General features: G+C 55.2%; 1 protein-coding gene across 1 annotated transcript in view; it reads left to right on the forward strand.

Annotated features, from left to right (window-relative positions):
• The window catches only part of CSF2RB (colony stimulating factor 2 receptor, beta, low-affinity (granulocyte-macrophage)), a 21,873-nt gene extending 9,565 nt beyond the window's left edge, over window positions 1-12,308 (forward strand). The window contains exons 4-15 of the mRNA XM_010860549.1: window positions 4-103; window positions 2,637-2,827; window positions 3,468-3,619; window positions 3,702-3,870; window positions 4,408-4,543; window positions 4,704-4,858; window positions 6,451-6,590; window positions 7,529-7,691; window positions 8,936-9,026; window positions 9,233-9,290; window positions 10,116-10,222; window positions 10,839-12,308. Coding sequence (XP_010858851.1) covers window positions 4-103; window positions 2,637-2,827; window positions 3,468-3,619; window positions 3,702-3,870; window positions 4,408-4,543; window positions 4,704-4,858; window positions 6,451-6,590; window positions 7,529-7,691; window positions 8,936-9,026; window positions 9,233-9,290; window positions 10,116-10,222; window positions 10,839-11,946 — 2,570 coding nt within the window. The 3' untranslated portion in view covers window positions 11,947-12,308. The remainder of the gene's footprint in view (window positions 1-3; window positions 104-2,636; window positions 2,828-3,467; window positions 3,620-3,701; window positions 3,871-4,407; window positions 4,544-4,703; window positions 4,859-6,450; window positions 6,591-7,528; window positions 7,692-8,935; window positions 9,027-9,232; window positions 9,291-10,115; window positions 10,223-10,838) is intronic.
• Window positions 12,309-12,699: the final 391 nt, after the last annotated feature.

Genomic DNA, 12,699 nt, shown 5'->3' on the forward strand with positions numbered 1-12,699 from the left:
CCCCCTGCCATAATGCCTACCCCAGCCGCATCATCTGCAGGTGGGCGGACACCCAGGATGCCCAGCGACTGGTCAACGTGACCCTCTACCGCAGGCCCAAGGAGTGAGTGAGGAAGGGCCCAGGGTTGGAGGGCAGCGAGGGGTGCTGCTGTGTGGGCAGTGCCAGGGGTTTGGGGCTGGACAGAAGGTGGGGGCGGGAAACTCCTGCCCAGGAGCTCCTGACCCACCAGGCGGCCTGCCGGGCCCAGGGGCTTGTGTCTGATGTCCAGTTTGGGAGAAGAACCTCCGATGTTAATATTGTTGATGATGGTAATAATCTCCTATTTTGTCACAATTGAACAAAATCAATCGGCAGAAGTCAATTTTGGTTCATCCTCCTTATGAGGTGGGCAGGACAGGGACATGATACCCAATTCACAGATGGAGAAACTGAGGCTGCAGAGGTGAGGTCCCTCCCCCTGGCCACAGTGGGGTCAAGGCCTTAGCAGGACAAGTGTCCTGTGGCCAGCCTGCAAGGCTAAGCTCCATGTCTTCCCCAGGCCCTGCTCCCTCCGGAGTTGGGGCTTCTCCTCTCGCCTCACCTAGTTTCCAGGGCATAGCCCATTTGGGAAGGTACTCCCACCATTCTGGGATCCGGTGATAGTCTAACTCACCATAATGGAAGTAGTTAAACAGCAGACATCACAGGGTCTGGGGAGACCCCTGACGACCTCCCCTAGGAAGAAGGGTTTTCGCTCCACAGCATCATCGCCCCTGCACTCTCTCCCCTGCTCTCCCCAGAGCCTCTGTCCTCCTTGTCCACTGTCCCCACCCCCAACCTCAGCTGTGGCCTCCCTCCTCCTGCACTGGGACAGCAGACACCCCCAGAAGAGAAGCTTCCCAACATCTCCCCCGACCATGGCCTGCCACCTCCCTGGATACTCCCTGCAGTGATTGCCTGTCCCAGGCCTGTCTGAGGCCAGAGCCAGGGTCCCACCTGGTCTTGCTGCTCAAGGACATCACTGCCATCCCAATCTCCACTTCCCCATGCTGTTGAGGGACACTGTCCAGGGATCCACTTACAGATGCCAACCAGACTGCAGCTCAGGGCCTCCTAGTCCAGTCTCCTAGCCCGGCTGTCCATTCTTGGCTTCCCTCTGAGGGAACTTCCTCTAAAGAGTGGTCTGGAGCCCTGTTTCCAGTGCCTCTCAGGTAGTTCCTCCAGAGCCCACTCTCCCAGGACTCTGCTGCCCCCAGCAGGCCATTTAAACTGCTCCCGCTGGAGTCAGTGATGCCCACTTGGTGTAAATCAATAGTTAGTCCTGGCCTTCTCCCCACACACCCACAGGCAGCACCTGACAAGGACTGGCTGGGCCTAAACACGAGGTCCCACTGTGGTACCTCCCTCCCTGACCCTGGCCAGCACCTGGGCCCTTTCCCGTGTTCCCCTGGCCCGCCCTTTTCTGTCTCCTAGTCTGTTCCCTTCTCTGAAGGGGATGATGTCCCAGGGCTCTTGGACCTCCATTCTCTTGCATCTGGATCCAGCGGCAGAGATCCAGCCCCAAACTATGGCTCTGACCCAGACATGCTCTCTCCAGCCTGGACCTTTCCCCAAGTTCCAGAACCATAGGTTCACTTGCCTCTCCACATTGTCCCTTATAGTCTTTAACTTCAAGTGTCCTAAACAAGTTCCTGCTCTGCCTCCCAAAGACAGCCCCTGTGCTAGATTCCCATATCAGTTCACCAAAGGGGAGCTTCCAGGGGCTCACGCCAGACAAATGGGGACAGTCTTTTATTTTTTGCTTTTCAGTCTCCTTTCCCTCCTTTCCTTCTTCACCACAGCATCCAATCCATCAGCAAATGTGATCGACTTCATCTTCAAATAGAAAGTGAATCTGGCTAAGACCCTGATCCAAACCACTTCTTGTCACTGAGATAGTCCAGAATCCTCCTAACTTGTCCCTCTGCTTCCAGTATTGCCGCCCCCCCCCGCAACTCAATCTATCCACAGCTCAGCAGCCACAGGAATCCTTTCAAAGTGTGTGTCAAAACATCACTCCTTTGCTCATAACTCTCAATTTTCCTCACTTTCAGTGAATTCAAAATTCTTTACATTCCTTTTAAGCACTGACCTTCTGTAACCTCACTGTGCTAGGCTCCTGGACCTCCCACGCTCACATATCTACTCTACACGCACTGTTAATTGCCTAGTCACACAACATCCCAAACCTATGCCGACCCCAGGACCTTTGCACTTGCTGTTCCCTTTCCTTGAAATCCTCTTTCCCCAGATTTGGCATGGCTCCCTCCCTGATCTCCAAGTTTCTGCTCAGATGTCACCTTCTCCAAGAGGTCTTCCCTGCCTCCTTTATGTCAAATTGTATCCCCAGGCCAGCCCTTCTGGCCTGCTCACACCTCTTTCCTTCCTGACTTGTCTATGTACACTTTTCTCCATTTGACATGTGACATCATTCCTTCACTGTTTTGTGTATGTCTGCCTCTATTAGGATGTCTGCACTGTAGACAGGGATTTGCATGTATTTTGTTTCCTGCCAGGCTCCCTGGTACTAAACAAAGCCTTACATGTAGGAACCACCTGTTAATATTTGTGAGTGAGTGATTCTTCTCTCTGGGCTAACCTTGTCCTCTCCTGGCAGGGACCATCCACAGCGAGTGTCCTGCAATCTTAGTGACGACAAGCCCTGGTTAAACAGCCCTTGTCCTGGCTGCGTACCCAGAAAATGTGTTATTCCTTACCGAAACTTTGTCCTTGCCGACTTTGACTACTTCTCATTCCGACCGGACCAGCCTCTGGTCACTGAGCTCACCGTTAATCTGAGTCAGCATGGTAAGGCCTGGGGTCCCTGGCCAAGCATAGTCCCCTGTGAGGACAGGGAACCCTGGAGTGTCCACAAGCTCCTGGCCTACTTGGGGAGGCAGATGTGGAAACATCTAATCCTCCAGGGTTGTAAGGACCATACAAAGGGTGTGGTGGGCCAGGAAAAGGAGCAAGGGATTCTGCCTTGGGGAGAGGACCCAAGAAGTTTCCAGAGAAGGATACACGTCTGCTGGGTACTGAGAGGTGCAGGATGACCCTGGGCAGAGGAACTAATAAAGTGTGGACTGAAGAGGGAGTAACAGGAGTCACAGTGCCCTCTGCTGGGAAGGAGGCCCCACAGGCCACCGCGTGGGCATGGGGCAGAAGGAAGCTAGCTTCCTTTGGAGTTTAATTTGAGCACCTTTCATGGAGCTTATGTTCTGAAGCCTAGGAATCTGCACAGCTTCATTCATGTTCACACTCAATCCCCACGATTTAGCAGAAGGCAGTCTGAGGTCCATGGAGAAGAGGGGTCTGTCCAAGGTCACTCAGCCAGGGGAGCAGTGCCTGGCCTGGGACCCAGGCCTATCCACACATGGGCCACAGAGGACCTTCACCTCCCGCACAGTCGTCCAGCCCCTTAGGGACCCTTTCCTTCCTGTCCCTCCAGTGCAGCCCCCCACACCCAAGGACCTCAACATCACTGCTACCAGGGAGAGTCTCCTGCTGTTCTGGAGCATAGCCCATGAGGGTTTCCAGAGCCACTGGCTGTCCAGCCTGGAGTTTGAGGTGGTCTACAAGCGGCTTCAGGACTCCTGGGAGGTAGGGACCCCACCAACTGTGCCCCAAACCCACAAGGATCCGGCCCAGCCGGCCGTGCTCCAACAGCCCCTCTCCCCTCCAGGATGCCCTCACCATCCACTCCAAGTCCCCCCAGGCCATCTTGGAGCTAAAGGACCTTCAGCCCAGCAGCACCTATGTGGCCCGAGTGCGCACCAGGCTGGCCCCAGGCTCGGGGCTCTCAGGACGACCCAGCCAGTGGAGCCAGGAGGTTTCCTGGAACTCCCAGCCAGGTGACAGAGTTGGGACAATGCTCCCTTGTGGAGAGGGGAGCTCATTACATCTCCAGGACAGGAGTCCAGTGTACACACAACAGGATCCTCGGGTGCTCTGTGTTCAGAGTGGCTTCCTTGGGCCCACCCCGTCCCTACTGTGACTCTGCAGAGGCAGCGGCTGCATCTGACTCATCCCCAGGCCCCAGTTTGCTGTCCACATTATGTGGAGGAACAATTACAATTTAATCACAATGGTATATGGGCAGCTGTGTTTTCGTGAGGGCTGCATGACATGTGGACACGCCAACATGACGGTGTTATTTAATAAATCCCCGAGCCCCGAGGCTGTGATGTCCTCCCCATTTTGCACAGGGGGTGTGAAGTTTCACAGAATTCACCCTCTGACCTGAGGTCACATGGCTGGCAGGTCAGGCTGAGTTTAACCCTTGATGTTCTTGGCCCCACAATCTCTCTGTGACGAGTCTCATGGTGAGCCCACTGAAGGCTAGGGAATGAACGAAGGAGGACTGAAGGAGGGTTTGTTCTCCCTCCCAGGGGATGAGGCCCAGCCTCAGAACCTCCAGTGCTTCTTTGACGGGGCCACCCTGCTTACCTGCACCTGGGAAGTGAGGTCCGAGGTAACCCACTCCGTCTCCTTCACCCTCTTCTACAAGACCGGCCCCAGTGCACGGTGAGTGTCCCCTGCCTCTGTCCCCTCCCCTCCTCTAAGCCTCACCCTCTCCAGGCCTCCTCCTGCCCCTGGAGCCCAGCAGAAGCCACAGCTCCTCCTGAGGTCTCACCCTTCACATGGCCCTGCCTCCCCCTGCACTGACCTCTGCCATGATCCTCAGGGAGGAAGAATGCTCTCCCGTGCAGAAGGAGACTGGCAGCCCCTACATCCAGCACCGATGCCAGATTCCTGTGCCTGACCCCAGGAACTACAGCCAGTACATCGTCTCTGTTCGACCAAAGGTGGAAGAGAGACTTATAAAGAGCTCAGACAACAGTGAGTTTGCCCCTAGCCTTCTGTGTGGAGCATCTCCCAACAGCACTGCTTCATTCCTCACGGTCCAGACTTCATGTGTGTCAGTTTCAATGAAATACCCCAGGAAGCCAAATGGAACAAAAATGATTCCAGTCTATCCTGGAAGTTCTCAAGAAGCAATAATGCAATAATGACAGATAACATGAAGGAAGATGCAATTGATATTCCTCAAGAATATCAGTATTAAAAAACCTTTTATCTCAGTCTTTTAGCTCTATCTTCCCTGGTGGCTTAGATGGTAAAGAATCTGCCTGCAAGGCAGGAAACCCCAGTTCAATCCCTGTGTTGGGAAGATCCCCTGGAGAAGGGAATGGCTACTAACTCCAGTATTCTTGCCAGGAGAATTCCATGGACAAAGAAGCCTGGCGGGCTATAGTCCATGGGGGTCACAAAGAGTCAGACACGACTGAGCGACTAACACTTTCACTTTATTTTCCCCTCCAACTTCTCAGTTGCTTGAAAGTTCCTACTTCTGCCCACGACCTCCTGGTCTTCCCACTGATTTTTCCCTTCCTTTCCCAGATTGGATTTTTCTTTTTCAAGTTTCCAAAGTCCTCCCCAGACTGATATTTTCAGAGTTAATAATAATTCACCTGTGATTTACTTCTTATGTTGGGTACTGCTGCTGCTAAGTCACTTCAGTTGTGTCCGACTCTATGAGACCCCATAGGCGGCAGCCCACCAGGCTCCCCCGTCCCTGGGATTCTCCAGATAAGAACACTGGAGTGGGTTGCCATTTCCTTCTCCAATGCATGAAAGTGAAAAGTGAAAGTGAAGTCACTCAGTCATGTTCGACCCTCAGCGACCCCATGGACTGCAGCCTTCCAGGCTCCTCTGTCCATGGGATTTTCCAGGCAAGAGTACTGGAGTGGGGTGTCATACTAGGGGGCCTTGCAGGTTAAGTTCCCCGGTTCCTGTTATATAGTGAGGACCTCATGCAGAGGAAACTCCTGCATTGCTTCTCGATGATCAAGTTCTTCTTCCCAATCTCTAGTATGTGTCAGGGACAGCAGCTGATTTGTCTTAGTTACCTGGGTTTAAATCCACTACTTATTGTTTGGGATCTTCAAGACTGCAATCTTTGTCTCTACCACTTGATAGCTGCCTGTCCTTGGAAAGTTACCTAATCACTCTGGGGGTCAATTGTTTGTCTGAAAAGTGGACAGATTCAGAGTACTTACTACATCCAGTTGTTGTTATAATTGAGTGAAATTATTCATATAAATTTAGCATGTATAATAATGCTTAGAACACTGTCAATATTCTAGATTAGAATAAATTAATAGAACATTTATTTCTATTTAAATACTAGGGGTAACCCATACTTTTGGTCACCGCACTACAAAACAAGCGTATATTAACATCTCCCAAGAGAAGGGCATTTCAGGTCAAAATAGATGACATGGTGAATGGGGGTGCAAAGACCCTAAGATGGGTGGGACCTGGGGTTCTGGGTTAATGGAGAGAGCATCTGTGATGAGCATGGAACACAAGAAATGTTCCACTGGAGGAATATTAGAAACAATATGCCTTAAAAGTTTTCCTCCCTCCAGTCCAGATGGCTCCCCCAACCCTCAACGTGACCAAGGGCAGAGATGGCTACATCCTGCACTGGAGAGAAGAAAAAATGAGCTACTCACACATAGCTTGCATCTTCCAGGTCCAGTACAAGAAAGAAGGAGCCTCATGGGAGGTGAGAGACTGTGCCCAGGGAGGGGCCTGGAGGGGAGGAAAGGGCAGCGAGACAACACTTGGGAAAATGCCACCTGCCCAGATGCCCGGCTCCCAGCATGTGACCAGCCACAGAGAGCCACTGGGACTTGGTGGCCACTCCAATGAGCAGTCTCATTGTCTCTTCCTTTGGCGAAGGAACTGAGACTCAGAGAGATGATGTGAACTTGGCCAAAATGTACACATGACCCTGAGTTGCAAAGGGGGCATGGACATCAGGAGGGGGAGGGCTGAGAGGCAGCTGGAGGACGGGTTTTCAAAAGTCATAATAAGGTGGCACTTCTTCATAAGAATCTTATCCAGAATGCAAATGTGCAGCTGCTAAGAGCAGGCCGGCAGGGCCTCAGCCCAGGGCTCAGAATCTGGCCCTGGGCCTCGGGCAGCCCTCGGGGCCTGTGGACAGAACCTGGGGCTCCACAGAGGGCAGATCAGAAACCTCAGAGCCAGCCCCAGAATTTTCAGCTGGAAATGGGGAAACTGAAGCCAGGAAGGAGAGGGTTAGTGGTGGAGCTGGGAGTGGTCCTTGTGCTCCTGAACATCTGTTTGGTGGTCCAGGTTTCGGTCACCCTGCACCACACTCCAGGGGAGATCATATCTGGGGTCCAGGCTGCCCCAAGGGGAGCTGGGAGGGTGAGGCGGGGCATGGTGGCTCCTCAGGGTTTCTGCACCCTGGTGTTGTCATGTGTGCCAGGAGTTCAGTACAAGAGGTGCTCCCTGGTCCTGTCCCTCTGGAGTGTAGTCCTCTGTGGTGAGGCTGATACTGCTCAGATCTGGGGATGTGACTGCAAGCTGGGAACTGATGGGTAGCAGGAAGGCTGGGGTGCTGAGGCGGGAGGGTTTCGTAGCTGTGCCCACGTGCCCCAGACCTCAGGACTCCTGCTCACACACCTGCCCCTGCAGGACACCAAGACAGAGGACTTCCAGAATGCCCACACCATGTCGCTGCCACCTCTGGAGCCCGCCAGCCGGTACCAGGCCAGAGTGAGAGTCAAACCCGACCCGGGGAACTACAATGGGATCTGGAGCGAGTGGAGTGAAGCAAGGTCCTGGGACACCGATTGGGGTAGGTCTGCCATGCCCCCTCACCCCTCCTGGCACAGCCCTGCTGGGCAGAGGACAGGGAGGATATGAACACAGAGACGTAACCCCACCCCAGGATAGCATCCTTCCCTCCCAGACGTCATTAGGGATTAGAAAATTATACCTCCTGGTGTGCAGCACAGACTGCGGCAAGGTCTCCAGAGGACAGAGGAGAGAGCACGTCTCACCAACAGGTCTCCCTGAGACTGAACCTTAGCCTTCTATTAATATGGCCCAGGCTTCTATTGGCTTCCCAGGTGGAGCAACGGTAAAGAATTCGCCTTGCTTGCCAATGCAGGAGACACAAGAGATACGGGTTTGATCCCTAGGTCAGGAAGATCTCCTGGAATAGAAATAATTTGCTCCGGTATTCTTGCCTAGGAAATTCCATGGACAGAGGAGCCTGACAGGCTATAGTCAATGGGTTCACACACAGTCAGACATGACTGAGCATACACACACACACACACACACACACACAAGCATGCTTTCACTAGCCTTTGTGGAAGCTACTACCCAGGGACCACTTAGCCTGAGGAACTACAGACTGGGGCCTGAGATTGGAAAGCTTTGGTCTGATTTCTCAATCTTCTACTTTTGCTAATTTCGTTTATCTACCACTATCTCCATGGTGGCCACCAGGAGACAAGTATAGGACAAGGTCCAGGAGGTGGCTGCAGAAAGAGGACGAAGTGTTTGCAACAAGGTCCCCAGTCCCAGCCAACTGTCAGGGAAAGAGCCCCAGAGGGAGGACCCCAACCAAGCAGAAAGGAGAACTGGGCCACAGGACCTAAGGGAAAGAGATCAGGAGAGTTCTGGAGGGGCCCAGCCAGTAAGGGGCTTAAGCCCCAGTGGACAGTTGAGAGAGTCTTTGATGGGCCTTTGCATCTTCTGGTTCCTCCACCATCACCCCTTTCTCCATCTCTGCCTCTCCTGTTGTCCCTGTTCTTGATGACCTCCCTCGGGAAGTCCCCTGTGATTGCCTTTGGCTACAGTTGCTGCCCTCCCATAGCAACTCCTGCTACTGGCCAGGATCTAACCCTCTGTGTCCTCCCACCAAGTCAACATTGTGGGTGGCTCAGACAAAGGCCCCCTTCTTTTTAGTCAGTTTCTGGCCTCCTCTCCTCCTCTGCACCCCAAGGAAGCAGCGGCACCCCATCTTCTGAGTCTCCAGCCCTTTCCCTCCCTGGATGCTAATGATCCTTTTTCCTTCTTGGCTTCCTGAAGTGCTGCCCATGTGGGTCCTAGCCCTCATCCTCGTCATCAGCACCTTAATCCTGCTTCCAGTCCTGCACTTCTGTGGCGTCTACGGGTACAGGTAAGGGGACTCCAAGAAGGGGGAGAGTGTTATCCAGGGCCCCAGAGGATGCCAGGGTCACTATCTGTCACAGCTCTGTCACCCGCTCCCAATGGGGTCTTGGACAAATCTGAGCTGTCCCTGGGCTTCAGTTTTACCTCCGTACATAAGCACAGGCAGCTGCCCTGAGGTCTTGGGCAGCAGTCACCTCTTTGTTGTCTTTCCAGGCTGAACCGGAAATGGGAGGAGAAAATCCCTAACCCCAGCAAGAGCCACCTGTTCCAGGTAGGAGCTGGCTGTGAGGGCAGCAGAGGTGCTGGGGCTCATGTGCTCCTGCGCCCATGTCCCCATGCCTGTGTCCTGCTCCCCATCCTGTGGGCTTTGAGTAGGGCTGGGGGTGCAGGTGGCTAGAACAGGGACTGGGAAGCTCTAAGAGCCAGGCCAGCCCTGCAAGCCCAGCGCTGAGACCCCTTGGTATCCTCCAATGCTCAGGGTGCCCTGCCGGCGGGGACTCACCTGGGATAGGAGGGAGGGTTGGCATAGGGGGGCTGGTCCCTGAGAGGCTCCAGGAGAGGTGTAGTCACATCGAGGGCAGGTAGATAGTGGGAGGCAGAGTGGTTTCCAAGGACAGAACGGCAGAGCTGAGCGCTAATGGGTGCAGGGTGGTGGCAGGTGGGAGAGGCCATGGCAGGCAGAAGGCATGTCGGGGGTGGAGATGAGGCTCCTTTCAGAAGGTAATTGAGTGGGGAGGACGGTGAGTCTGGGGCACATCGCGGGAGGCTGAGAGGACCCTGGAGAACAGGAGCCCTTTGGTCAACTACACAGGGCCAGAGCTGCCTTGGGAGGGTCTCAGGGCGGGTGCAGAGGGGGCTGGGGTGAGCAGGGAGCAGGGACAGTCCAGATAGTGTCCTCAGGAGACCCGGGACCCCAGCAAGGTCCGAGCCCCTCTCTGGCCTCATCGCCCTGGTGTCAGGAGGCTGTCCTGCTGGTTCTGAGTATCTGCCTCTTCTGGGGGCTCCTGAATCCCTACCACCCTCAAGGCCTTTCCTCCATCTGCACCTTCTGGAGGGCCCTGACTCCCAAAGATACAAATGCCCTTTCTCTTCCCAGAACGGGAGCGCCGGACTCCGGATGCCAGACAGCATGGCCACCCTGGGCAGTGGGAGCCACCCACACAAGGGGCCGTGGGGCAGCAGTTGCCCTCAGCTCCTGGAGGGGTAGGTGTCGGGCAGGGGATCCCTGGGCGGTGGGAGGGTGGCCCCCTCCTGCACACCAGAGGTTAGGAGGAGGTGGCCTGGGTCTGGGCCTCAGTTTGAAGAAATCCATAGAGACTGGTGGTGCTAAAGCAAGAGGCATCCCTAGCGATGGTCAGACCTCAGACTTGACCGGAGGCAGGAGACTGGAGCAGATGACCTCCCTTCACCCTGCTACCCAGGGAGACCCCACACTGCCCTGGCCCCACTGGGTGGCGGAGGGTCTGTGAACCTTCATGGCCTCAGCATCTGAGCCACTAGCTTGCCACTAACCCTCATGTGAGAAATGACTGAGCCCAGGCTGGACACCTGGGCCCTGAAGCTGGGTGATAGCAAGGAGTGGAGGGTGGGAGGGGTCCTTGACCTTGAATGAGAGCACAGAAGCTGGAGGGCCAGACCCATGGGGAGGCTGAGCAGCATCTGGTTTCCTGCTCTGGGCCTGCTCTCCAACACTGCCCTGCTCTGAGTTTTCTGTGGGTGTGGCCAGGCCTCTCGTTCCACTACCCACTCTGCCCCTGTGCATGAGCTGAGACGTCTGTCCAAGGAGGTCCCAGCATCTCTGCTCCTGTTCTCCCCACAGGGTGTTCCCTGTAGACTGCAGGCACAGCGAGGTGTCACCTCTCACCACAGAGGACCCTAAAGATGCCTGTGACTCATCATCAGAGCCGGACATGACTCTGACTGCCTCGGATCTCCCCACGGAGCAGCCCCCCAGCCCCCCGACAGGGCTGGCTGCCCCCTCAAGCAGGCCTGAGAGCCAGGCTTCCGGCTTTGACTTCAACGGTCCCTATCTGGGGCCGCCCCACAGCTGCTCCCTGCCTGACCTCATGGGCCAGCAGGTGCCCCCACAGACGGGGGTGAGCAGGAAGCCACAGTCCCCGGGGTCCCTGGAGTACCTGTGTCTGCCCGCAGGGGGGCAGGTGCAGCTGGTCCCGCTGGCCCAGGTGAAGAGGCAGGGCAAGGCCGGGGATGGGGACACAAAGTCCAGCCCAGGGGCCCAGACGAGCCCTTCCCTGGAGTCAGGGGTGGACCCTGCCCCTCCAGAGCCTGGGCTGATGGGGGTTGGTCAAGATCAGGACAGGGCCCCCACAGTTCTGCCCACTGGCTGGCCTGAGGATGGGACCGTAGCCTCTGGTTATGTCACCACCCCAGATCTGATATTCACCCCACCCATCGGGGCCCCATCTCCCTCCCAGGCTGCCCCTCCAAACCTCCCCTCAGACCAGAACCCCACTTTCCATCCTGGACTGGCTGATGGGCCCCCTGTAGCCTCAGCCCCCCAGAAACCAGAGTTCGAGGGCTATGTGGAGCTCCCTCCAGCCACAGGCCAGTTTCCCCAGTCCCCTCTAGCCAGCCCTGCCCCTCCCAGAGTCAGCAGCCCTGTCCTGAGCCCAGGCCCGCACCGGGCAGATGTGTCCCCCACCTCCCCTACCCCTGAGGGTCTCCTTGTCCTGCAGCAGGTGGGTGACTACTGCTTCCTTCCTGGCCCTCTCTCCCCCCAGAGTAAGCCCACTTCCCCAGGACCCTGTCCTGAGATCAGGGACCTCAACCAGGTGGTCCAGGCTAAGAAGCCTCCGGCTCAGACCTTTCCCCAGGTGCCTGCCATTCAGCTCTTCAAAGCCCTGAAACAGCAGGACTACTTGTCACTGCCCCCTTGGGACATTAACAGGCCTGGGCAGGTGTGCTGAGTCTCTGTAGACCTTGAGGGAAGGGAACAGAGGAAAGGCCTGCCTTTCCTCCTGCCCTGCCTGACCCTCCTGCCGCCCCTGCTCCCTTCCCTGGTCCTTTCTGCAAAGCCATGGAGAAGCTTCCGTGTTGTAACAGATGGAGACCAGAAAAATAAGTTAACCATCTACCTCCTTCCTTGGCCTTCAGCAAGGTCAAGCTTCTCTCCCTCCCTCCCTTCCTCTCTGCCACACACACACACACACACACTGTTCTTTGAAATTAACTTATTTTAGGTTCTGAATTATTGGAGCTTTATATATATATATACCAGAGAAGGAAATGGCAACCCACTCCAGTACTCTTGCCTAGAGAATCCTGTGGACAGAGGAGCCTGGTGGACAGCTGTCCATAGGGTCATACAGAGTCAGACACGACTGAAGCGACTTAGCATGCATGCATGCATTGGAGAAGGGAATGGCAACCCACTCCAGTATTCTTGCCTGGAGAATCCCAGGGATGGAGGAGCCTGGTGGGCTGCCGTCTATGGGGTCGCACAGAGTCGGACACGACTGAAGCGACTTAGCAGCAGCAGCAGCATATATACACACATTCATTTCATTTGTCTCCTTTTCCTTTTTACGGAGTGTCCCTGCTTTTGCTATTGTCTTCTTTCTCTTTCCACTAATTTATCACTAGAATTAGTTTGAGGTCCAGGCTAAGCCCATTCTGAAGTTCATCCTGTCTCCATCAGAGCCTTTTCTGATGCTGACATG

The sequence above is a fragment of the Bison bison genome, unplaced genomic scaffold (genome assembly GCF_000754665.1).
Source record: "Bison bison bison isolate TAMUID 2011002044 unplaced genomic scaffold, Bison_UMD1.0 scf7180017864468, whole genome shotgun sequence".
In the NCBI taxonomy this organism is placed as follows: Eukaryota; Metazoa; Chordata; class Mammalia; order Artiodactyla; family Bovidae; genus Bison; species Bison bison.